Source organism: Plasmodium knowlesi (assembly GCF_000006355.2).
Source record: "Plasmodium knowlesi strain H genome assembly, chromosome: 14".
Lineage (NCBI taxonomy): Eukaryota > Apicomplexa > Aconoidasida > Haemosporida > Plasmodiidae > Plasmodium > Plasmodium knowlesi.
In genome coordinates, this window is record NC_011915.2 from 1,615,335 (window position 1) to 1,641,762 (window position 26,428).

The 26,428-nt window shown below is 36.1% G+C and overlaps 6 protein-coding genes across 6 annotated transcripts; 1 reads left to right on the forward strand and 5 right to left on the reverse strand.

The window, feature by feature from the left end:
• Positions 1-1,017: 1,017 nt before the first annotated feature.
• On the forward strand, positions 1,018-2,838 carry PKNH_1437900 (AP-2 complex subunit mu, putative; the record flags this gene model as incomplete). Its single annotated transcript, XM_002262222.1, has 1 exon — positions 1,018-2,838. One exon carries the CDS (start codon positions 1,018-1,020, stop codon positions 2,836-2,838), a length of 1,821 nt encoding a protein of 606 aa, XP_002262258.1.
• A 1,301-nt stretch (positions 2,839-4,139) lies between these two features.
• Positions 4,140-6,880, reverse strand: PKNH_1438000 (transporter, putative; the record flags this gene model as incomplete). The annotated part of the gene is made up of 10 exons (XM_039113661.1): positions 4,140-4,232; positions 4,357-4,427; positions 4,565-4,675; positions 4,831-4,872; positions 4,995-5,128; positions 5,263-5,324; positions 5,480-5,517; positions 5,655-5,780; positions 5,947-6,019; positions 6,191-6,880. 10 exons carry the CDS (start codon positions 6,878-6,880, stop codon positions 4,140-4,142), a joined length of 1,440 nt encoding a protein of 479 aa, XP_038970032.1.
• A 2,826-nt stretch (positions 6,881-9,706) lies between these two features.
• Positions 9,707-13,541, reverse strand: PKNH_1438100 (uncharacterized protein; the record flags this gene model as incomplete). Its single annotated transcript, XM_002262224.2, has 5 exons — positions 9,707-9,723; positions 9,856-9,934; positions 10,120-10,271; positions 10,498-12,753; positions 12,896-13,541. 5 exons carry the CDS (start codon positions 13,539-13,541, stop codon positions 9,707-9,709), a joined length of 3,150 nt encoding a protein of 1,049 aa, XP_002262260.2.
• A 2,660-nt stretch (positions 13,542-16,201) lies between these two features.
• PKNH_1438200 (arginine--tRNA ligase, putative) lies at positions 16,202-19,147 on the reverse strand (the record flags this gene model as incomplete). Its single annotated transcript, XM_002262225.1, has 7 exons — positions 16,202-16,246; positions 16,523-16,649; positions 16,860-16,962; positions 17,075-17,164; positions 17,264-17,383; positions 17,664-18,824; positions 19,027-19,147. The coding sequence occupies 7 exons, from the start codon at positions 19,145-19,147 to the stop codon at positions 16,202-16,204; spliced, it is 1,767 nt and encodes a 588-aa protein (XP_002262261.1).
• Positions 19,148-20,716: 1,569 nt separating this feature from the next.
• Positions 20,717-22,312, reverse strand: PKNH_1438300 (conserved Plasmodium protein, unknown function; the record flags this gene model as incomplete). Its single annotated transcript, XM_002262226.1, has 1 exon — positions 20,717-22,312. The coding sequence occupies one exon, from the start codon at positions 22,310-22,312 to the stop codon at positions 20,717-20,719; it is 1,596 nt and encodes a 531-aa protein (XP_002262262.1).
• Positions 22,313-22,873: 561 nt separating this feature from the next.
• Positions 22,874-25,301, reverse strand: PKNH_1438400 (secreted ookinete protein, putative; the record flags this gene model as incomplete). Its single annotated transcript, XM_039113663.1, has 8 exons — positions 22,874-23,247; positions 23,483-23,551; positions 23,695-23,754; positions 24,018-24,066; positions 24,393-24,449; positions 24,550-24,592; positions 24,736-24,961; positions 25,127-25,301. 8 exons carry the CDS (start codon positions 25,299-25,301, stop codon positions 22,874-22,876), a joined length of 1,053 nt encoding a protein of 350 aa, XP_038970033.1.
• Positions 25,302-26,428: the final 1,127 nt, after the last annotated feature.

Consider the following 26,428-nt stretch of genomic DNA (forward strand, 5'->3'; position numbering starts at 1 on the left):
ATGTATACATAAATATGCATTTAGCGTATTAAAACAGACTTAACATTTTTTTGCAAATTTTAGCAGATATCAGAAAATTTCTTTAAGTATGGGTAGCCCTTTCACCATCTTTTCGAAATGGTAGTTACGTTCGTTTTGCTTATCGTATAGGGAGAAGCGCTCATTTTGACAAGTTTTCCTGCACAGCCATGCACAGTTTGGGAAGGCCACTCCGGAAAAGCGTTTATACGTATAAAATATACATATGTGCTCCTAGCGCCATTAAGAAATAACATGCACGAGGGGGAGAAAGCGCTAGGTGTCGGACAAGCATCAAAATATACATACATATATATATATATACATCGCCCATAACATTCTGCTCGTGTAGAGCCATTCAAGTGACTGGCCCAAGTTAGGAATAGGGATGGAGAGAAGGGGACTTTTGCGGTGTACTACTTGACCCTCGAAAGGCCATTCGTCCATTCGTCCATTTGTACAACGTGAACGGATCAGCTGCTTTAACGTTGAAAATTCATCGAAGACTTTTGTTTTTAGCTTGCACGTGGCGTATTTCATTTCCTTCTCTTCCGCGTAATTTTTTTTTACATTTCTTTTTTTTTTTTTTCTGTCCTAATTTACAATTTTATCGAGCAAGCCCTTTGCGCGCCATTATCTGTGTCGTATGCTAAATGTGAACTTTTCACCTATTGTGTGTGCTTATGCTTGTGTTTATGTTTACGCTTATGTCTGCTTGAGGTTGCACATTTGTACATATGCGTGGATAGCTGCACAATCACAGGGGTGAATGGCCGCATTATCGCGTGACCGAATCAACGTATGCCCACGTGAGCATATATAGGTGCTACTCGAAGCATAAACCTCGGTGAAGGTGTGTGAAGGAGGCGGGTTTTGGATGTCCACCCTCTTCACTCGAGTTAATGAGAATAGCAGCCAACTGGGGCTGGTGGTGACCGCGTCGTTGTAGCAACGTAGCAACGACGCCAAGAGCAGTACCGAAGAATATGCGAACCCAAGATGATAGACGCCCTGTACATTTTTTTCATAAACGGGCAATTGCTAATACAGAGGAACTACCGAAACGTCACGAGAAAGAATGACCTCAGCCACTACATAAACAAATATATAAAAACCAAGAGATTCTTCGAGCACCCAATAGTCGAAATAAATAATGTTTTCTTCCTAAATGTGAGTATAAACGAAATTGTCATAACGGTTCTGACTAGAAGCAACTCAAATATCTGCCTTATCTTCAACTTTATATATAAATTTATAGAAATATTAAATTTTTTCCTTAATAAGGAAATATCAGGAATAAATATAGTTAACAACTTTGTACTTATTTACGAAATATGTGATGAAATAATTGACTATGGATATCCACAAACGCTGGAAGTAAATATTTTAAAGAATAGTCTCCTGAATAAGGTGAAATATTACAGTAGAACTTCTAAATATTTTCAGAAGCTTTCAAATGAGTTAAGGAATCCCAACTGTGTGATTGAAGATATTGTACATGACACGAATATACAAAACCAAAATGAAGGGTTGCACATGAAATATTATAATGGAAATAGTAAAGATTCATATAAAAAAAAGAATAGCTTAAAGAATTCAAATAGTTATGAATTGAATGAAAAAAATAAACTAAAATATATAGGGAAAGAAACGCTGAACCGAATTAAAAATAAAATAATTAACAATAACAAACCATCCAATAATTTTAATTACATAACCGGAAATTGCACTTGGAGAAACAACAATATTTATTATAAGAAAAATGAAATATACATTGATATACTAGAAATTTTGAATGTTACAATAAATAGCAACAATTTAATATATGCCCACATCAATGGAAAAGTCACACTGAAATGTTTCCTTTCAGGAATGCCTATATGTGAACTGAGCACAAACAATATGTTTAATCTCCTTAACAATGCGAGTAACGGCTCTAGCGGTAATAATCAGGTGAACAATGCGGGTTGTGCAAATAGTAACTCAAAAAATGCCTTAAAAGGAAAATCCAATCAAAGCAATAGCAAGAGGAAAAACACAAGTGAAGAAAAGGAAACGGAAGATATCATTATCGACAACTGCATTTTTCACCATTGTGTGACACTCTCCAAATATGAAAATAGTAAACTCATTACCTTCACCCCCCCGGATGGTACATTCGAACTGATGAAATACACTATTACCAAAAATATACAGATACCGTTTCACATTATAGCAATATACAACCCCATACTACAGTACTCCAAATCGTTGGAGAAAAGATTTTCTCTTAAAAAACTCACAAATAATAGTAAAAGTACCTATGGGGACTATAAAAACACAAACAGATACGAATACGCTGTTACCATTAAATCCAATTATAAGGGCAGTATGTATGCTACCGACGTTGTCATTAAGATTCCGATTTATAAATTCTCTGAAAATGTTGAAGTGAAATACAAGTCGATTGGAAAAACTGAATTTAACAACATTGAGGGAATCGTTACCTGGAGAATTAAAAAATTTTCGAGCTCAAGTGAACATAGCATTAGGATATATTTAACGCTTGAAAATCAAAACCAAATTTACTCCAACATGAACAACACTCAAAAGGTGGACGACTTGTCCAAGGTTGTTTTACAAGTCCACAAAGTTAAGAATATGAATACCGTTAAGTTTTTAAATACGTACAAAATGCCTATCACGCTAAGCTTTAAAATCCCCATGTTTACCTCCAGTGGCGTGTATATCAAATATCTTAAAGTTTTCGAAAAATCCAATTACAAAATTATTAAGTGGATTAAATACTTAACTGAGTCTGGTATATACCAGTACAAGTGAAACCAGTTTGTAATTTTTTTTTTTTTTTTAAAGTGCACACGCCCCATGCGTATGGATACAAATGGGTGTGTGTTTATTGGCACGGATCCACTCCAAGGGAGACGAAGTCCAGCACAACGTATGGGGAATGCATAGAGACTTATATGTGTACATATATCCTATACCCCATACGTATGGGCCATGTACCCAAGTTTTAGTTACGCAACCTGGCTTCCTCATTTTGTAGGGTGTGATCCGCCTGTTACATGTTTCAAGTCCCCACTTTGGTTACCCCTGAATGGGACTTTCGTGTATTACTCCCCGTGAGCATATGCCCTTTTTAGCATATTTTGGATTTTTCAAATGTCGCCCCTCTCTCCCCAGTGGCACATAACTACATATGTTTGTCTATCTATACCTTTGTGCATACATATGTGCTTATGCATTATGTGTGTATTTTTATACATGTGTAATATATTTCCACGTTTCTGCACATGTCTTTTTTTTACCCATTTGTTTTTACACTTTTTAATGTGATTAATTATTTCTTGCTCAATGCGAAGTGTATTTATGATTTATGTGATCCAAATCCCATGCTGATGGGCTGAGCGATTTCCCGATTTCGAAGCTCAAATTGTGGGCATATATCCATTTTGGGGGGGGGTGACAGTCGTGCCTCCCCTCTTTTTTCATCCCACCGTTTGCACGTAGATACGCGTATGTCAGTATAAGCACATACGTACATAAATGCTCTTGTAGGAAATGGATATGAAAATTGGGCGAAGGTTGTTCATTTCGCGTTAAGCAGTGTACACATTGATACGTTATATATATTAACATATAAATGGATACGCGTAACAACGTTTATGTAAAAATAAAAACGTTGATTATGATATTTATAAAATTTGTTTTTGATAAATTTTCTTAAGACATTTTTTAATTTTTTTAATAATAACATTTCAGTTAAAAAAAAATTAACACACAAAAAAAAAGGAAAATGTATAAAAATTTGATACACCCATTAAAAAAAAAAAAAAAAAAAAAAAAACCCTTAACATTTTGGTAATGTTTTTTTTTTTTTTTTTTTTTTTTGATGGGTGTATATATCCTTCAGGTGCGGCGTAAACATTTTTATGACTGCACTTTGTTTCGTGTGCAGACACGATGGGCACAAATTACAAAAACAATATATACTCGAATTGAAAAAAAAGTTGGAAAAAAAAGTGGATTAGGCATATTCGCGGGATGCTTACGTATGTACTATGTGTGCATATACGTTGTCTTGTATCAGCCGCAACTGTGGCCCGCTTGAATCAGGGCCATCACTTTGATGCATAACCATAGAGGATGGTACCAATCATCGAAATTGCTATGCCAATGGATGAACTAAAATCGATGTTTTCACCAAAAAATAGCTGAAGGGTATTGGGGGGGAATGGCACACACGTGAATACATATATATACATATATGTGTGTAGGTACTGTGCGAACAAAGGACAAAACACAACTGCTCTTGGCGCACACTCGGCGTTAACTCACCGATCCAATAATCAAAAGGATTGCCTCCCTCCCTATAAAGACTATACTCAGGGTAACGGATGAGGTGTACGCTGCGAGAAAAAGGCGAAGAAAAAAAAAATGTTCTTAATAGTGTTGTACGCCCAAGACACTGCTACATGTATGCGCATCGAAATTGTGCCCTTTCTTGGACCATCACGAATGTGTATATCTTTTTCTAGCATTTTACATATTAATGAGAATTCAGCTAAAATTAAAAAAATGCTGCTCAGTGCGCCAATGGAAACTAAAATCAATGCTGAAAATATCTGGTCAACCGTTAAAACGTTGTTGCTATAATCTGAAAAAAAAAAAAGTCAAGGGTGGGAAATCCTTAAATGTACATTTGTGTACATATAACAAGTAGGGGGATATTCACATAGCGTTAAAGTATCATATAATACGTATTCCTTGCAGGAAGGAAAAATAGCTCGAGTGTGTTTTCGCTACACTCACCTTTAATAACACAGGTCAAATCGATAAGAAGTGTGGGGATAACTACAAAGAGGGTAGGGGAGAATAATTTTTATCATGTGGGCATTTTGACAAAAAATACACGCACCCGCGCAGCAAATCCAACTTCGCGCGAAAGCACTTCACGTTTTCATGCAGATCCTTACATATGATAAGCATGGCCATTTGGTATATGTGCAACAAAATTATGTGAGGCTTCATCGATGTTGATCTTAACAAAACATTGGTAAAAACCCACTTAAGGGATGACGCAATGACGGATATTACCAACAGGAATATTCTAAAAAATGAGGTGGAAAGGGAAATGTGTGATGAATAAAGTAAGGACAACACAAATGGATGATGCACTTCTTCCATGTTCACTTCGACCGTTTCTATTTTATTCGTTTATTTTATTTATTTATTTTTTTTTACCCAAACAAGCTGTCTATTTTCAGCGTGATAACGCTCATAATTACCCCCATCAGTATTGTAAGCTGCGGAAGGGGAGATAGGGAAGATTATTGCAATGACGCATGGAAACTTCTTTTTTCCCACGCATAACATATGTGCACATGTATACAACCCGAAACGCATGCACGTATTATCCTATAGGGCGTTATGCGTGCGTGTGTCTTCTTCATTCACTTACAATCGAACAGAACAAGGAACACTTGAATTCCTTCAAACCTGTCACAATAGAAAAAAAAAAAAAAAAAAAGTATTCACATATATTCATACATGTTAACACGTACACGCTGTTAGGCGAGGAAAACATTCCCCTTAGAACAAATCTGCCAATATTTTTACAAAAAAAGGGAGGTTACCAAATTTGATGGATAAAAAATATATCAATATTAGCGAACTCGATTTAATGACAGAAATCACGGGAATCTCTAAGTAGGAGTAGGCGCTATTGCCTGTCACAACGCTAAGTCCTAATAGTGCCGAAACTGCGGGAGGTGGAAAAGAAGAGGAACCACGTGAGGAAGCATTCGTGAACAAATATAACATACATATATCAACATATATTTGCATGTGTACATATAAGTATCCCTGCGGATCGGCGAGCGTTGCCTAGACAAGACAACAACAAAAAAAAAAAAAAAAAAGCTTTACTCGAAATGATATATTTGATATATTCCTTCCTCGTCAAGTTTGTCGAACTTTTCATTTTCCCACAGAAGGTTACCTAATTGTGAATGAATTGTCAAAGGGTATTTACGTGTATATGGGGTTCAAAATATGGTACAGTGTAATAGCTACATGAAGAGTACTAGCATGTTTCACATAAAAATATAAACGAGGGAGAACGTCTCCAGGAGGCGTATTCCCCACCCTGTCTGTAATATCCTTTCCTTACCAGTTTCAGAATCAGATACATAATGAAAAATTCCAAAAGTGTGATAATTTGCGTATAAGTAAATTTCTTCACAAAAATGATGTACTTAGTTATGGCTGTACTCAACGTACCGAACGAGAAAATGGAGGAAATGAGGATGATAAATTTTATTACATTTACAAAGACATCCTTCTTCACACCGATGGTGTCCTTTCGTATTTGTGGCAAAAAATCATTGGTTCCTTTATCCGTTTTTACCTCCCTGAGGTCGTATACTCTATAGTCTTTATTTTCATTTTTCACAGATTCTTCGTAGCTAGTATCTTGGTCAATGGTATGTTCAGGCAATATTTTATATTTCTTTTTGTAAATTTTTAGCTGTTTCTTTAAATAGCTGATTCTTTTTTTCTTGGCTTTTTTCTTCTTGTTTTCTGATAAATAACTTGATCTTATAGAACTTAAATCAACGAAACTTTCTATCGTGCTGTTGTTGGTGGTGTTGTATGCCTCTACATCGAACAAATGATATTCGATGGCTTTCCCTTTTTTTTTAACTTTCCGTTCATTTTCGTGATCACTTATATTTTCTTCTATATCGTTTATGTTTATATCGTTTATATTGATGCCATTAACAGTTGAATTTTGTGTGTTCATGTCATCATGATTTTGTACTTCTTCCTCTTTCTTGCTATACGGATTAAGGGCCTTCATCATAATTGGCCCTTGTGTGTCTGTGTCTGTGTCTGTCCGTCTGTCTGTTACGCCTCGTCAGGAAAGTCGTTATTGTACCGACCGAGCGCTAACGTAAGAACACTTAAGCGTATATTCTTGCCAATGTTAATGTGTACTGGGGAAATAGTATAGCATGGCGATGCAAATGTATGAACCGTCAGGACGTCAGTATTATTTTCCCCCTTTGTTAAGGCGACCCTTGCGAGGAAAATAAAAATATAAAGTACGAATAAAAATACACAGAAAAAAATGAAAAATGAAAAGGTGTTATCTAATATGTTCTAAATTTTCTCGATACAAGGGTGTGTGTGTGTGTGAGTAGGGGGGGGGACCTCTCCCTAGATAAACATATTTACACGCATAAATGTATGTAGCACGTATGTGTGTACATAGGGACACGTTTTCGCATATGAGCAAAAGCGAAACAATAAGTATGTACTAATGCCGAGTCGGCATACTATTACAATGCTTGTGGCATCAGGGGAAAAACGTTCCACAAAATAAGGTTTAACTTAAAGGGAGGAGAACATGAAAAAAAGGAAAAAAATATCTTAAAAAATTATTCAAAAAGCCCACATTTTGTGAAATCACGAAATGTATGCGTATATATTCCAAGTATTCAGGTGAGAATACATATGCATGTGTTTATGCGTATGTAAGAAGCGAAGTGGTAATCCATTTGGTTTAGGGTTACTTCATTCTACCGGTAAGGTAGGAACAAAAAAAAAAAAAAAAAAAAAAAAAAAGAAAATGAATCAAATAGTATATTTGTCAGCGGATTAGTTGGATCAATGGTTGTGCTGGTTCGCTGGCAGGCTGTGAATTGATGAAAGGGCATATAAATACATAAGAGGGTAAATGAGAAGTTCCTAGTGAATACACAAACCTAGGGATGCGTAAAGGAAAAGTTTGCGAATGCATGAATGAAAATCGCCGCTGCGCGTGAAAGGGTAAATGAATAGGTACATACATAAATACGTTTATTATATGTATATATCATTTTGCGATGAGTTACTGGGCCTAGTGCATAAAAGGCTCTAACGAATAAATGAGCGGCTTAAATGGAAAAGCAGTTATATATATATATATTACACATGATGCGTGTTTAAGCAGGCAAAAGAAAAATAATAAAAAAATTATAAAGAAAAAAGATGAGTAAAAATTGAAAGTTTCCTTCTTTCGTTGCATTTGCATCATAAATTTAGAGGGCAATGAATGTCCCCCATTTGTCACAAAAAAAAAAAAAAAAAAAAAAAAAAAAAACAGGCGTTGGCACATGCGAGAAAAAATCCATGTTTTGTGTCAACTGTATAGGCGTTTAAATTGGTAAAATTAAGAAGGCTTCATTTGTTTCATGGCCCATGCAATTTTTTTCCTTTCTTTTTTTTTTTTTTTTTTTTGGTTAGGCAATTGCGCTTGTACACGCATATATGACGAGATATAATTTGTGCGTTTTTTCTCAAGCTCTTATGCTTATGATGGAAAAAGGTTTCAGCTGCGAAGCATGTCCAGAAATGAGGCATTCATTGGCATGTATATTATGTCCTACGTAAAACTTACGTAACGATGGTAAAGCGCTTTTCTTTCCAAACAATGCATGAGAAAGACCAAATGGAGAAATAGGACAAAAAAAAAAAGAAAAAAAAGGAAAAAAAGGAAAACAGGAAAAAAGCCATGTTACGCACATTGTGCTGAATAACATTTTTTTAACGCTAGTGAAGGAAAAGGAAATGTTCAATGTAATTTGTTCGCATTTTTTTTGAAAAAATTATTGTATTTTTTTTTTTTCCCTCATCATTTGGCTGAATGATAGATGGTTATTTTTCCTCCCGTCTTCGAGTTATAGTGGTGTGGAAAGTAAAGAAAAACAGAAAAATGGAGGAAGCAGGTTGCAAATATGGAAAAATCAGTTTTATAAACATTGTTAATGTAACACCCTTTTGCGCAGAATTGTAACATAAAAAGAGCGCGAAAAAACAATTTCCTTTTTCTGCTTTTTACTTTAGTGGTAAATTAATGTTTTATGTACGAGTGAACAAATTTGAAATGTGCCCATTTCACATTCGCGTATGTGAACTACACCCTTCAGTGATGCAGACATGTAATGGTTTTTAATTAAAAAGCGGAGGAGACACGAGGATGAAAATACCTACATGTAATCCATCACAGCGTACGAATATACGCTGAAATGTGTATATATATGCATGTGTAACTCCCATAGCAGGACATTTATAAAACGCTTATTCATGGAGGGAGTACCCATGGAAAAAAAAATATATATATATATTCCACATAAGTGGAAAGAAATGAATATAAATATACGAACATTTATTCTATGGAACAGGGAAAACCGCGAAAAGACATAAGCACCATCATCTGTGGAAAAATATGGCAAATGCGGAATTAATAAGCAAGTTAAATTTTATCCTTTCGGGAGTATTAAAATTTAGGGGGGAGAAAGTTTAAAATATAGGGGGCGGCATATCAACGTAATGGACATGCACGCACATGTAATGAACTGCGGCATATGCTCACAGGTACACAAATAAATGTAACAAATCGGAAGTAGCGTACACAAAAGCATGTAACACGCGTAGAAAGACTTCTACATGCTCTTGCGGCGAATTTTAATAAATTAACGCAAACAAAAAAAAGAAAGAAAAAAATATATACATATACATATGATATATATATGTAATAATCATATATCTTGCATAGGTACTAAAACCAAGCAACAGATAAGAACGACAAAAAAAAAAAAAAAAAAAAAAAAGAAATCCGCTTGCTGAAATAGCGACGAGGGCGTCAGTCTTCATAGGAATCTGAAGGGAAAAAAAATAAAAAATGGAGCAAAATGAGAGAGGTTATGCAAATTTATGTTGTTCTTTATGTTGTCGCCAGGGGGGCAGAGGAAATATGAAAATTCAAAATGGTAATATTTTCCCTTTACGTACCCAATCGATGCCAATTTTTTTTATTTTCTTGGCCAAAATCCAACTTGGTTACAAAATCAAGTGTACTCTCCTTGGATAACTAAAAATAGGAAGGAAAATTAGGCAAATGGGCACGCAGTGAAAATTGAAAATTTTGGTACATTTCAGGAAATTAACATGGAAGAAAAAATGCTGAGCTAAAAAAAAAAAAAATGGCGAAAGAATAATTTCAATTTCGCACATAACAGAAATGTGCACAGTTCTATTTGTCCTATTTCGTATTACATTATTTTTCAGAAGCTTGATCGAATTTGAAACGATGGTAAAGTACTGGTTGAGCCTCTTCTGGTTTTCCAGCTTTCTCAAAAGGTTGTCTCTATTGTCGATGATGTTGTAGTGTGACATCAGCTCCTTGTCATCAATGGGAACCATGACACCTGGGTGTATGAGGGGAAAATAAGGAGGACGAAGAATTCGTTGTAAGCGTGGCACTATTTGTGCAAATCGGAACAGTGGAGAAGTGTACATAACGCACACAACACATGTGTAGGCGCATAAGAGGAGGAAAATGGGATGCACAACGAATAACGATGGCTCGTTGCTATGCGCACAAGGGTGTTCTCTTCTGCCGATGTGTTGTCACGTCTCCGTTTAACCACATACCGTTCACCTCCCGGTTTAGCAGTTTGCTCTGGATGTACTTTTCCAACGTGCTCTCACAGTCAATCGAGTAGTCCAGGACATTGGCCAAGTGCTTATTCTTAGGCAAAATATTGTTCAGAAAATGGGCATAAATCTTCGTTGCGAAGGGGACAGATATAAGCATCTTAATGGCCCAGAACTGTAACTTGACCTCCTCCTGTATGAGTTCCTTGGACTTTGACTTTTTGTTAATCTTAATATCAGTTAGGGATAACTGATGGTTTCTGTATGCCAAATTTTGCTTCACATTTTTGGTAATAATGGACATGGTGGGCTTAACACCACTAGGCGTGAGAAAGTTATCTTCAAAGAGTTTGCAGCCATCGAAAATTTCTTCGATGATCTCGAAATGTACAGCATAGGTTTGCTCAAAGACAATGTCTTTCATTTCGCTAGCACAGGTAATGGCTCTTTCCTTGCAGAAATTATGCAAGGCCTGATTCAATTCGTCGAGGAATTTGGGATTTGTGCTTAACAGATATATATTTTCATCCATGTAATTATTTTTAATTTTTCTGTTAATTTCACCTAAGCCTGCTTTGAATACTCTATTTAATGCTACTGCAGCAGAACAGCTAGCTAATTTGGTCAGATGTAAAATATTTCCACTTATGTTGGCTTGAAGAAGATCAACAACTAATGGTTTCCAGTCACTCTGATCGACGATGTTGTGAATGCTTCTCATCATTTGTAGTAGCACTTCATCTGAGAAATCTTTTTCGGGTTCAATTTTTGCAATATTGTATTTGAGCCATTTGCAAATATATGTAATGGCTAGTTGATTGAGAATTTTCAAATCCGTGTGTGCTCCTGCAATTCTTTTAAGTATGTCATCATCATTTTCTTTCATTTCTTCGTTTTCTTCATTTTCCTCATTTTCTTTATTTTCATCAATTACGTAATCCATGTAGAGGTCGTTAATTTTTATGGATATTACTTCATCATTTTTCGACAAATTTCTGATAAGAACGTCTTTAATTTTGCTATTGTTGTTAAACACTTTAATAATTTCTGCTTTATCGAATCCAACCCATCCATCATCTCTTATCATTTTATACCAAACTTGTAGTCCATTCAAAAACGAAGGATCACCATTCAACGTTTCCACTGCCTTGATAACTGTTAATCTGTCTTTCTCAACGGATTTTATTTGCACTTGCTCCTCTGTGTTACTATTTCTGAAGTAAAAACTCACTAATATGTTTTTACTTTTCGCATCTGTAGGTGTATTTTGGACAACGCCGAACATGCTGCTTTCCTCCTTAGCTAGAATGAATCTTACAGGTTGTCCTTCTACCAGAGCAGGTACACTGTTAAGTTTTTTTTTTTCCATATCATTTAGCGTGTCGTACGCATCCGCCCTCTTATTACTACTGTTATTATTATTGCCGTTGTTATTGTGGAGATCTTTGTTGTTTAAGATATTATTGATGTCGTAGTTGCTCTCCGAAGAAATCGACTGATTTATATCATTTTCACTTGCATATTTGCATAAATACTCATTTAAATAGTTTAGAAAATTTTCGTCGTACAATCCCTGTTTTTCAAATAACTCCACGGCTAGTTCATTTCCGTCTTTTAAATTTTCCATTAATGTTCCACCATATTTTTTTAAAAAGTCTTCTCCATTATTTGGTAAATTTAAAATGGGATAATTTCCTGTCAACAAATTAGATACAATATTAACCAATTCTCGTATGTACAATTTAACTTGCTCTCTTATGCTTAGGATATTTCCCTTGTTATATAGCTCTTCTAATTTTTTATTATAAAATTCCATCTTTGATTTTTTTTTTTCTAACTTCACTTCTACCTTACGTAACTGCTGTATTAGGATGTTCATAAATTTGCTATTCACTTCTTGTTTGAATTTCTCTACATCGAAACAGTCCAGTAACTCCTTCTTAATGGAGTCGTTACAATCGTTTTCAAATTTGTTCAGAAGCAAGTCTAGCACGTTTTTTCTTCCGTTCAGTATCTTAGAGTACATAGAAATTCTATTCGTTAGAAAGTCATTTTTTTCCTTCTGCTCTATCGGAATGGAAAACAGTTCCAACAAATAGAGTGATAGAATATTATCATTATGGTCCATGATTCCTCTTTTCTTCACCCTGTCGTATAGCTCCGTCAGTGTTTTTATTGTGCTCAGTTCATTGTTCAGGAATTCCAGGGCCCTTGTCCCCACGACGATGCACTGTTTATTTTGCAGACCAAGACCTGTGGCGTTGATAATGGGAAAATATGATGTTCAGAAGGAAGGGCGTAGAATTAAGTATGCAAAAAGGAGCACATTAAACATGTGTGTAATTGGTGATCAACACACCCTCACGTCATGTACACAATTCACACGAAAACTCACCCATGGGTTTGGGCTTCATAAAAAACTCCCTCAAATGGTAGGGCCAGTTGGCCGGATCGTCTGACGCCTTCTTCACTAAAATGTAAATATCGTTCGGGAAATTCTGCACATAATTACGAACAATTTTTCGCGTCAGCTCAGACCCCGCCTTGGAATCATCCTTTATTCCTGGTAAATCGACAAATGTAGCGTAGATGCCACCTGGGATGGAAATTTCTACTTCTAGCTCTTTAGGAATAATTGACTCATTCAGGTTAACCATAATGGCTTTCATTTTCTCATGCAAATCATCAATGCTTACTTTCTTCTTATTCAAATAACATTCTATTTTATTTGTGTCACTAGGCTTTAGTATGATGACAATTGGCTGCTTGGTTCCAGTGTCTGAACTCGTATAGCCCATGGGTCCACCCATAATAAAATCTAAAAGTGTCGTTTTACCCATAGACTGTTGGCCAAATACCACTAAACGAGGTAATTCATTATGGATGTTACAGATTTTAAAGATTTGCAGGGCGTACAAGTACAAGGCATTTGCATTTGTTGTGTCCTTCATTTTATCATAGAATACTTCCACCAACTCCAACTTTTCTCGACTGATTGAATTCAAGTCGAAAATTTTGTCCCCTCCATTTCCGTACTCCATTTTTTTATTTTTGACAACAAATGGGGGGGATAGCCAATGAGGCACGAAAAAAAAAAAAAAAAAAAAAAAAAAAAAAAAAAGGGTGCTACACTCTACCCAAAGGTGAAAGCAACAAAAAGGGGATGTTCCTTAAGGCTCAAGAATGTACATACGACACGCATATGTACACACACATAAAGGAAAGCGTTAGCGTTGCGGTTTAGTGTGTTATTTGTGGTATATACCTCCCCACCTACCGCTATAATTTGCTAACTTTGAAAGGGTAGTGCAAATGGGGTGTATTGTCCGCAAAAGGGGGTGTTGTTATATCCGCAAACTGGACAACTACAGTCGCGGAAACCACATATACATGAGCTCCCTTTTTTATAGTTCAAAATGAGTGTTAAAAATTTATTTAAAATTTGAACGAACAAATCTATATATAACAAAAAATAACTTGTAGGAGGGCATGTAGGCAAAACTTCCCAACACATAACAATTTTGCCCTATGGGCATGATTTAGAAATTGTGCTGAAAAGTCGTGCCCCAAGCGCAAAAGGAAAAATGACGGGTCTACCGTTCTATTGATCTGGTGGTCTACTGCGAGATGGTTCCACCGCTGCGCGCCTGTACGACTGCGCAAACGCAGCGAGGGGAAATATACATAAATGCGGCTAAAATAAAATACGCAGTAGAAAAATACTATTCTGCGCAACATGCAACTTCTTCCTATACGGCACGTCCTACTTGGCGCACTGAAATGGGCGAGAGATGCCTAGTAAAATGACCGCAGCAGGATGAACGCTACATGAGCGTCAAACGAACGTTATAACTAAACGCGCACTGACATAGAATATGGTAACATGCAATGGCAATAATTTTTCAAAGTAAAAAAATATATACGGACAAAATTGCAAATTATTTTTCATCACTTGTACATGTTTAAAATTTCTCCGCTCCGCTCATTACTCATAAATGGTGGGTTAAAAAGCGCATGAACACGTTTCCTTCCCTTTATCATAGCATAGCGCAGCATAGCAGGTATGTACAAAAAAAAACATACATAAATTGTAACACCTATAATATATTTATGAAAACCCTCGAACGCATGTAAATGTAAGCGTACCGTTTTTTTTTTTTTTTTTTTTTTTTTTTTTTTCCCGCGCGCACTTTGCATATTTTTACTATTGCAACATATTACCATATATAATACATGTCAGGGAAAGGTTACATTAGAAATAAGCTTTTCTTTTTTTTTTAATCTTATTTTTTAGGAAAAAATTAAAATATTTTTTCACTATTTCACCGCACTGCAATGAAAAGAAGGTTTATAGTTTTTTCCTATAAATTGTAAGAAAAAAATTATCAATAAAGTAGGAACAGAAAATGGGGGCAATGATAGCGATGGTGATAAAAATAACTTTTCGAATTTGCTAACTTTATTTTCTTTTTCTTTTTTAGTATTTAGAGAAAAAATTGAAAAGCGATATTTCACGAACATTTAAATGGTTCTAAAAATGCAGCTATTTTTATAAAGTACTTTATGGAAAGCGATTAAATGATGAAATGATGGCACGAAAAAGAGCCCTACAAAGATGTCTTTTAAAAAACGCAAGATGATTCTTTTATCAGCTAGGTGCAAAATATGTTGTGTTCTAAATTGACGAAGAAAGCACTGGATCTCTTCTTCGTCTAATTCTCCTTCATCCGGGCAAAAGTTTTTTGAAATATGCGAAAAGTGTCCCTCTCCTTACATGCACACTATGTCGCAGATAAAGGGAGCGTCCACTTGTTTAACTTTATTATGTCTACATGTGTACATTTATGTGCTTGCTCATGATGGAGATCGGTCGCGGCGAGTTAATAGCGTAAACGTGGAGACCACATCGAATAGCTGACATCACAACGACGTGCTTCTCTTTGGGTAGTAAAGCACAAATGGGATAAAGATACATTGGTGATCCTATTTTCGCCTTTTATTAACCGTATATTCACTAATTATTGAAACCTGCCGGGGAACTGTTCGTGGCAATTTCTTTTCCCCATCAAGTGTCAAGCCCCACCAGAGCAAATTAAAGGGCTAATTCCTTAAGGTGTTTTGTGAAAATTCATCAAGAGATGTTCAAGCTTTATAATAATTTTCTAAAGAAAGCGTTATTTTTAAAGTCCTTTACAGTTTACAACAATGTTACTATTACAAAAAAAAAAAAAAAAAAAAAAAAAAATTTAATATAATACAACACTCACACGTACAAAATGAACTTCACATTGTACTGCCCATTCGACAAACATACATTTTGATAAAGTTTATTTTATTTTATTTACTTATTTATTTTCTTTTTTATCCCCTCTGTACTTTCGTGATGTTTTAATTTCCCTCAATGTGCGAAAATTTCGTGGGAAATCAAAAGTAGGCTTGACCAACAGGATGGGCATATCATCATTTGGTAAAAATAGGAATTCCATTTTTACATAATTGAAAAAAAAAAAAAATTCTTATTCATCAGTTTAGCAGTAAAAAATGGTAATTTACAGTTAAAGGGGTAAAAAGGTGTTACGCAAATTCTGTTAACACTATCAGGAGATCCTGATATGTCGTTTATATAGTTGAAGGAGCATAAATTCGTTCTTCATCTTTTATTACCAGCTTGGTTTTGAATTATGTTCTTTCCTTTTTTCTCTCACAATTTTTCTATGGCTTTCAAGCCCAGGAGTTTCAGACAAATCTGCACGTCGTAAGAAAAGGGATGCAAATAGATGAGCGGTTGGGCATTAAAACACATGTATAGCACAGGTTAACTGAACACACACTATGGTATGCGCATTGATTCAATCATATTTTCCAATATGCCTATGTGCAATGCGAAGGAATGTATGTTCCGTCAAACAGTTCAGCCTTCTATGTGTTTATATAGAAAAGAAGGCTGCTTCAAATAGATACACAAATATATGCCCACATTTATGCACATCGGACTGCGTGTGCGTTTCCTTTTCGCATTTACCTGTAATAAGGACTTTGATATGGCACACAGAATTAGTCTTGATTTCTCGTTTTCGCTGTTTATAACTTTGCAGTTTTCGTAGAATGCCGTGAATATGGTCGTTAAGTCGTAAGTGTACTCTGCCAATCTACGTTAATTGCGGGGAGGGATGGACACATATATATATATAAATAATGTAATGTTGCTTAAAATGAGGGAAGGAGAATGAAATCATCATATAGTGCTGTTCACATCTGCGCAGTACTCTTAACACATGCATGCGCCATTTTTTTTTTTTTTTTTTTCCCCTCAAATGTGGGTAAGCGTTTCAAGCTCTTTCTTTCATTTCAATGTTTACTTGTGAATTAGCATATTTTTTAAAATAAAATAAAAGACGTCAGGAAATTTTAAAATGTGCAATCCTAGGTTCACTTCGTAAGGGCTAACTAGGTTCAGCTCGTCTGTCAATGAGGGGAGAAGAAAAAAAAAAAAAAAAAAAAATTTTTTTTTAAAAAAGCACTGACACAAGCATCGCTGAACGGAGTCCATTCGTTTACTATGCAAGCCTCCCACCTTTCGACAGTTGGTCCATGTCTATGTTGCATTTTCTAAATATGGAGCACATCCTTGAGTAGGCGTATATAATGTATAGTCCCGTGTTTCCTGCAATAGATGGATGGGATAAAAATGTAGCAAAAAAAAATGAGGACATGTGAAGGGTACTAATTAGGTGCGTAATTCTATTTCATCCCTCGCGTATACCTTTCACGTTCAGCATATTATCATACGAAAATTTGTAGTCGGTGTTTCTGTTCTGCTTGATGTCGAAATACTTGATGGCACTCACACACAGTTCTTCGCTCAGCTTGTCTATGTCTACGCCTTCAGGGGGGAAATTGGGGTAAAGAAACAAGAGGCATAATTTAATGAAAAATAAATATACATTAATATGTTCTATAATCGTAGAAGCGCTTCTGCAGCCCACGTAATGTCATCATACAGTGCCATCATACAATGCACGATAGTGAGGGGGAATATGAAGAGGAACACGTAAAATGTAATTCCTCGTTGGACGCATCGCATATAGGGATGAGAGCAGCATTTAGCGTCACAACAATTTCACCACGCTCGCTGTTGTATTAAGTATCTTTCCTGCGCGTACCTTCAAAGTAGCTTATTTCCTCTTCGCTCTTCAATTGAATCCTTTCGAGGAGGTCCTTCTTGGCTCGCTCAGTTCCCTCGTTGATGAGATTAATGAGTTTTATGGTGGTGCCACTTCTCGTTTTGAATTTTTTATTATCTGCATTTAGTACAAGACCAAACCCAACGTGAATTAACTTGGTTTTCTCATTTGCCCATTGTGCCCTTCTGGCTACCTCAAATATAGTTTCAAAATGGGATAGCTGTCCATTATCCGTAACATAAATAACACAATCTGCATTTAATTCTTTTAATCTATAATGAAGGGCGGCAACATCTGTAGAATCGTATCCATAGCCACCATTGGATTTTTGTAAAAATAATGGGACCTTAAAATTTTCCGAATGATAACAGATAGCGTCTCCAACATTTGTCAATAATTCTTGATCCTTTAATATTTTCAAGGTTGATGGAATCATATTGATGTAATGTGATTCTCCAACATAGTCTAACTTTATGTCTAATATTTTATATATTTTATTGAATTCTTTTTTGCTACTTTCGCATATTTTTTTCCATATAAATAAGGAATCTTCATCATTATTTTGCAATTTTATTGCATAATTTTTGGAGTTTTTTTCGAATTCTTTATCTACGTCGTAAATTTTCTTAGCCTCTTGGTATAAGCTCGTAAGGTTCGTTAATTCTGGCATGTTCTCCTTAAAATTCGGATAATTGGTAACTATATAATTAATAATCATTCCAAATTGTGTACCCCAGTCGCCAATATGATTAACCCTAATCGTTTGTACATTTAGAAACTCGAAAATGTTGCATATGCTATCTCCTAATATGGTTGATCTTAAATGTCCTACATGCATTTCTTTGGCAATATTTGGGGAAGAGAAATCGACCAAAACTCTTTTGTAATCTCCATCGTTTCCACTTTTTACTTCATCTATATTCACGCTTATTTCAATTTTGTTATTTTTATACAATTTGAGTAGCGACTTTTCTATGTATTGCTTGGACAATTTGACCGTTATGAATCCTTGCGGCGATGATTTAATTTCCTCAAAAAAATTCTCGCTGATGTTTTCTATTATCAGTTGAGAGAGCTTCTGCGCATTTTCCACGTTCAATTCCTTTCCGTACTTTTTGAATATGTTGAAGGCGTTGTTACCTGAGGAGGTCGGGGGAGCGGGAAATGAGAGCAAAGCAGTCAACCTACCACCAACACAATCAACACAACCAGCCAATCGGCGTAACGACATTCCCATATTTGACAGTTGCAAAGGGGAAAAGCTTCCATCACACACACGTGGACGGTTGGATAAGTATATGTGATGAAGACGCATATGTGATGTAGGCACTTGCTCTCTTACATTGGAAATGGCCAAATTTCGCGTTTGCGTAGGTAACGACGACTTCTTCGCTAATTGAGGGAAAGCATTTCTGGATGGAATGCTGAAACACCTCTTTGATCTTTTTTATTAAGCAATCCATTTTTCCAATAGAAGAAACGTGTGTATTCAATCAAATGTTGGGAAAACGAACAAATGTTCTTCAAGTCCAAATGCATACGAACGCGCTTTTAACATAAAGGTATATGTAGGAGTACACGTAGGATTAGCAATTCGATATTGCGGCAAATCTACTTACGTATATGTTCATTTTGCGTTTAGATATATAGGCGGTGGGGGCAGTAATTGTCGAAAAAACGGACCAGAAATAAGAAAAGGAAAAAAAAAAAAAAAAAAAAAGAATAGAAAGATGTTGCGAAAAAAGCAAAAAACGGAGGGAAGAAAACAAAAAATGGGGAAAAGAAAGCAAAGAACGGGAAAAAAAAAGAAAAAGGAGAAAGAGAAATTTAATAAAGGAAAAAAAAAAAAAAAAAAAAAAAAAAAAAGAGGGAAAGTGTGCTGGATGGTGCACTCATTAGGAATGTTTGATGAGTTGTATATGGAGATTAACCCAGATTTGTTAAGGTGCAATGGAAAAATGGTAGATGGAAGTAAAATATTGTTGTAAAGAGTTGTTATGGTAGTGTTAGGATAAGAGGAAGGTGGTAAGTGGGCAAATGGTGATAGGTAGGTGGAAGATTGTAGGTGGGCGGTCGAAGGGTGTAAGGGTATAGGAACGAAAAGGTAAGGGTGTGTGACATAAGGGTTCCTAGGTTATGGAAAAACAACATTGCCTGCTAATTAATTGTGTAAAGGGGGGGGCAGGAAAATAAGAAAATAAGAAAAAAAGAGAAAAAGAGAAAAAGAGAAAAAGAGGGTACGAAAAAAAAAAAAAAAAAGAAGAAGAAAAAAGGAATTAGGGATGGGCATAAATCACAATCACTTGCGTGTTAAGAAATAACATTCATGAATATACCGTTCGGGAGAAACTTAATAAACACTTGATTGAAAAAATATTTAAAGAAAAAAGCATTTTTCTCATAAATCACAAAATAAGCTTAATTTCACAGAAAAATGTGCATGCTGGAAAAAGGTTCCACGCAAAACAAATCCACATCCTCATGTGGTTTAAATGGGATTGTACATAAATTGGCATGTATGGTTCACATCACATCGGAATGATTTATTATTTTTTTTTTTTCATATGTAACTTGCACCCAAAATGTGCCGTTAACGGGCAAATTAGGCCAACGGATGACTGTTTCTCGCTTCTGCCTTTTATGCATAAAATGCTTTGCAGGGAAATGTGGTTATTTGATGGCGCGGCGTTTGGTCCACAAACAGGGTCTCCTCCCCCTGCGCCTCCTCATTGTGGTTCACAGAACGGTGCACCAAATAATGCGTGAAAGGCAACATGGCTGTGAAAGTTCCATGAGGGAATTAAAAATATGTGCTTATACGTTCATAGATATGTATATATGTATGACAAAGAGACCGACGCGCAAGCTGGAAAGCGGACTTTCCTGCCCATATGTAGCTGTCCTCATAAACTACCCTATTTAGGTGCCCTATTTAAGTACCCTATTTAGGTGCCCTATTTAAGTACCCTATTTAAGTACCCTATTTAAGTACCCTATTTAAGTACCCTATTTAAGTACCCTATTTAAGTACCCTATTTAGATACCCCTTTTTGCCTCAGCTTCAATATTGTAAACATAATATTTTCCAAGTCCTCATAATTATCATCCTCCAGATCGTCCTGCACATTTTTCTTATCAGATGGACTCGAATTCTCCGCTTCATAATTTTCGCGTCCCCCCTCCGCAACTTCCGCATCGATATGGGTCTGGGTCGTGTGATAGTTTGCCTCCCCCCCGCTATCTTTTTGCATAACCACAGTGGCCATTTTATTCACTATAGACGTGTTGTTGTCGGGACTGTCAACAGACATACGACCCGCATGCACGTCCACCGGTCTATCCGTATAGGTAGCTTGTTTTTCCTTCCCGCTCCAAAATAACTCATCTCTTTTATTATATTTATCTTCGGAGCTTTCTCCCTCATTATCATCGTTTCTCAGCCTAGGGAAATTTCTCATTTTTGACAAATCGTCATATAAGAATGATGATGTATTTTCAATTACTTTTTTCCCCTGGGTGGCACATTGAGATATATTCCTTTCTGTGCGAACGGTGATTAAACTGTTTGTTTTATCGACAAAATTATTTGGGGTATGTATATTTTTATACTCTTCCTCGCATTTTTTATGGTACCTTTCAATTTCTTCGAGGCGTCTTCCTCCATGTGGAACAATTTTAACGTCGCTAAGGTCAGCAGCACTGGGGGAGTTATTTATTAGGCAATTGAGTTCATCAAGACATTTATCATTTTCTTGTAATTTGCTCTGTCCATGTAAGTACAAATTTGAATTTTTTGCATTAAAAAGTGGTATTTCATTTTTTATGGTTTTTTCATGCCATGTGAATTTATGCCTGTAGTTGATCCAATTTGTTAACCCTCCTTTTTCGCGAACCGGAATCCTATTTTCGTCTTCATGCGGAATGGTTTTCTCTTGACACATGTTTGAAACTGTCATTTTTCTGTTCCGGTTTACCCCTTCTTCATGGTCACTCTGGAGGTTCATCTTACGACAGGATGGCGGGATCCCCGTCGTGGTTCTCCCAAGTTTGTCTTCCCACTGTGTATTAGCCCCGGCGCCGATGACATTACAAGAGGTTGGGGAATTTATCGTTTGAATATGTTCCCCATCATGGGGGAAACAATTTGTTCTTCCTCGATTTGGCAAGTTGCTATCATCTTCTTTCAGCATGGACATGTCTTCTTGAATGATAGGGTGTCTTCCTTGTTCTTCTTCATCAGGGATATTACACCCATTAAGATTTTCCCCTAAAATATGTATGCCATGCTTATTGGTTATTTTGGCGATGATGTCATTTTTTGTTTTCAACTCATGTTCGTATTTAGTGAGTATACTTTCATTTTTGTCATTTTGCAGTTTTATTTTTTCTATGATTTTTTTTAAATTTATATTTTCCTTGGTCAAATGGGTAATTATATTTAAATATTTATTCAAAATAATTTTTGCATTCACCTTTTCATTAGTGTCATAGTCGATTATTATTTCTTTATTTATCAACTTGTGCACTTGGTTGTGTATTTTGCTGTCATTTCTTCGCCCCTCCTGAGATCGTTCTTGGAGCTTCTTTCGTATTGTGGCATATGTATTTTTCTTTTTATTTATATTCATTCTTTTTTTTTGCGACACAGAATGAGCAAGTAGTAGGTCTATGAACGGGAGAGTTTTTTTTTTTCTTTCTTCAACGTTTAAGTAATAGACGGAAAGAAATGTCTCTTTATAATTTTTACGAGGAATAAGTTTTAATTATTCTCAAAATGGGGAACTGAAAAGAGCTGCGCATTTATATATGGACAAAAGGAGCAAGGAAAGGAAAAACAGCTACACGCAATGACTCGGCAGGATGAACAGCGGGAAAAAATTACACACACGCACATGTATATATGTGGATGCCATCAACTTCGGGAAAGGAGAAACAGAAATGAAAAGAAAAACTTTACAATTTTAATTTGAGTGAGCTCGGCATGGAAGGAACGGAAAGTGTAGAATTGTACATGTATTTTTTTTTTTTTTTTTTTTTTCCCACATGTACATATATCTACGTCTTTCCTTTCAATGTATTAACATGTATACAAAAGGGTGGGGCGAAAAAAAGATAGACAGTTGTTTCCGCAGGGCAAATTATTACCCCCCAAATGAGGCTCTACCGAATGATGTTTTCTCCAATGAGCCTCATATATCGGCACAACACACACCTATGCCCATGTGGTTCTCGGGGGAGAAGGGCAAAATCAGGTTATTTATATTTAGGGAGAACTTCCTCATCACATTGTAAACCCCGATGTATAATTCCACCTTATTGCATAAATGATAATTATTCGGACAAGACAGAATAGCACTGTTAATATCGCAATGAAAACAACCAAAGTAGATGAATGATGGTTCTATTCCGTTTAGAGTTGTTGCTGCTTCACTCTGAATGTGGTCCACTCCGATACTCAAATTATAAACTTTTAATTCGTCCAGTAGAAATGGGAAATCACAAGACTCTACTGAATATGGTGCTCCTCCTATGTATATCGGGAAGTCGTTCGTTTTTGTTATCCCTAAAGTGAAATTGGAAGATACATACGTGATTGCACAAATTTTTTTCGACGCAGTAGTGAACAATCATTGCACGAAATGTCCATGGAAGGAAGGCTGATAGACAAATGGGGCGTATATAATTACGCCGCAATGCATATACATTGGTTGTGAAATTGAACAAATGGGGAATGTCCCAATTTGCTCATTCATGCACTTGTGGAGATGTACACGCGTATGCACGCATGTATGCACGACCTTCGGTTAGAAAACTTGAGTCCAGGATTCCGTTCACGAAGAGTCTTACGTGGTTTATGTGTCTGACGACTGTTGCAGCGCAAGGGCAGAAGAAAAAATACACACATATATATATACACATATGTATATATTTATATATTTATATGTACACACATTTAAGCCTGAACGAGCAGGCTCCACCAATCCGTAGCGCCTACTTCTGCGAACCATACCTGCAATGTGATACCATTGGTGATGCCTTAATCTGAAATTGCTCAAAAATTCTTCTCCCGCTGTTCAGGAAAATGTTATTTGGGGGTGCTCATATGACCATGCTTAGCTCTGCATACACTTTTTTTTTTTTTTTTTTCGCATGAGCATTTTAGGTATATGCACAAGGGTGTCGCAAGTTAGACACATATTTTTGCATATATCACATGGGGGTGGGGGTGGGGGTGGGTTAAGCGATTCATAATAATTTCGAAAAACAAAGCAAAATGGACCGACGTAATATCAGTTTAGAACTGTTTAACTATTTCATTTTTTTTTCAGTCACCCGAGTTCGTGCTAGAAGAAGTGCTCAAAACGATTTTAATTCGTCCGATCTGTGGAAAAGGGGCAATACAAGTGATAGTTTTGTGCGTTCAGGGGGCATATGGGAGCGCATGAAGTTGTTAGTGTTTGATGCGTGCGTGTAGGCGACTACTTATACATGCAGATGCATGTACGTATGGGTATATACCCACGTGTACGTGGGAAAATAAACCGAAATGCTTTGTGAGGACGGCGATTGCACGATTGAAGGCCCCTCGAATTAAGAAAGGGGGTACTCACAAATAGGGCTGTAAAAGCACAACATACTCTCTTTCTAACATTTTGTCATTTCTTAATTGTGATTCCTTTTTTTTTTTTTTTTTTTTTTCTCTAATACCTTTGCATTTATTAATATAGCCGGGGAGGATTCCTGTATCTTGTCTTTTACGATCCCCTGCAGGTGGTAGGGAGATGAAGGAAAAGAGTATTCTTAATTAGTGTAGAGAAACTAATTTCAAAAAGAATGGAGAGCCAAAATAGGCGAAGGGGCATACCTTGTGTATGACGGGGCAAAACATTTCTTCTACGTTGTTCTTTCTTCAAATGGAAGGACATAGAAATTAGTTCATGCGTGTATGTTGCACCCCCTATATGCATTTACATACTCATGTACGAGTGATTTGCTCTCGGGTGACAAGCAACCCCTGTGTGAAGCGCCTCAGTTTATTTCTTTTTCCTACATGGACTGTTCATCCTCCAGAAGGTAGATAAAAAAGGTGTAGGAAAAATCGACCGTTTTGAAATATTCGTCTGAATGGGGAATGTAAATGTAATTTTTTCTGAACAAAGAAGAGTTCCCGATACCGCCAAAGCCAGTGGAGGCGAAGAAATTTCCCACGGCATGGTTTCTGTTGCCACTTGCGTCCACTGCAGATATGTTGTCAAAGTTTATGTGAGCGGAGATGCCTATGGAGAAAAGTTGGAGTTGTTACAGATTGAGGCACGCAATATATATATATCTACATGTGATTTTGATGTGTATGCATTTTTATCTCGGAAAGGTAAAAATGCATGGCCAATTTTTCAGAAAAAAAAAAAAAAAAGGAGCAACTATTCAGGGGATATACTCACCATATGGCTTTGCCTCGGGCAACAGGATTTTTTGCCCGTTATTAATACAAATTGCCGTGTCGATGGAGACATCACATTCTGGTAATTTTGGATCATCCACATGACACTCAATTTGTATTTTAAAATAAGAATACAGGAATATTAGACACCATGCTTTGAAAAAGTGAAATGACATTTTATTAGTGTATGCGTTAGAAATTCGATTTGATGGTTCCAGTGGCGAGGTCAGTGGGAATACAAGGCGTTTATAGTGATTGGAACAGGTGTGCTCAATCAAAAGAATGTGCTTAATAAACAGAGTGAACAAGCCCAAAGTGTCGAAACATACTAACAGATTCAAAAGAGAGAAAAAAAATAGATCAAATAAAATGACAGCGCGCGAAAAGGCGAATTTACAAACAGAAGGGGGAAACAAAACTGGAGCGTCTTAACTTGAAATTTGTATTTTTATAAATTTCGATGTTGCTATGTTTTCACATTCGTACAATTCTCCGTATTTTTTTTTTTTTTTTTTTTTTTTTTTTTTTTCCTATCATTACCTTTGGAACACATTTGCCAATTCTGTACATACTTCTCATCTTCGTGTGGTTGTTCTTAATTGGCCTCTCCCATGATTCACGCGTCTACACATTTTTCTAGGTCACCCTGTTTGTAATATTTTTCTTCTCCAAATATTGTACATACACATAATGGCACGATTGGAAGAACATGCTACTAACTGAAAAAAAAAAAAAAAAAAAAAAAAAAAAAAAACACCAGAACATGCAAAAAATGATTATATTTGCGCTTTGTGAAGCGTGACACAATTAACCTCTTTATGAAAAATTATCATTCCCCTTTTATACAACGAATTAAAAGGATTGAAATGATGCATTTAAGGGAAGGGACATATTTTAGATACATGGTTTGATTAATAATCACGGTTCAAATTGTTACATTCGTCCGATGTAGTACGGACAAAATTGTAAGTTTTTTTTTTTTTTTTTCTTTACACATTGGAAATTTTTTTTTTTGCCATGAAAACTAAAAAAAAAAGAATTTTTGGACTGTCCAAGGGATCACAAAAAAAAAAAAAAAAAAGAAGAAGAAGAAGCAGGAAACTGATATGTCCACATTCGAAATGTGTTCGACGGGCGCAAATCTGTCTGGCAGAAATGAGGGCATACTAAAAATAGAATAAAAAGGCACTGTCTCGCAGGAGAGTGGTACACGATGGTGTGTAAATAAGGTCATCACGTAGGTAGAACAGCGTAGTGGTTTCTCTCGGTGTGGATAACTTCAAACGGAGAGTAACCACATCTC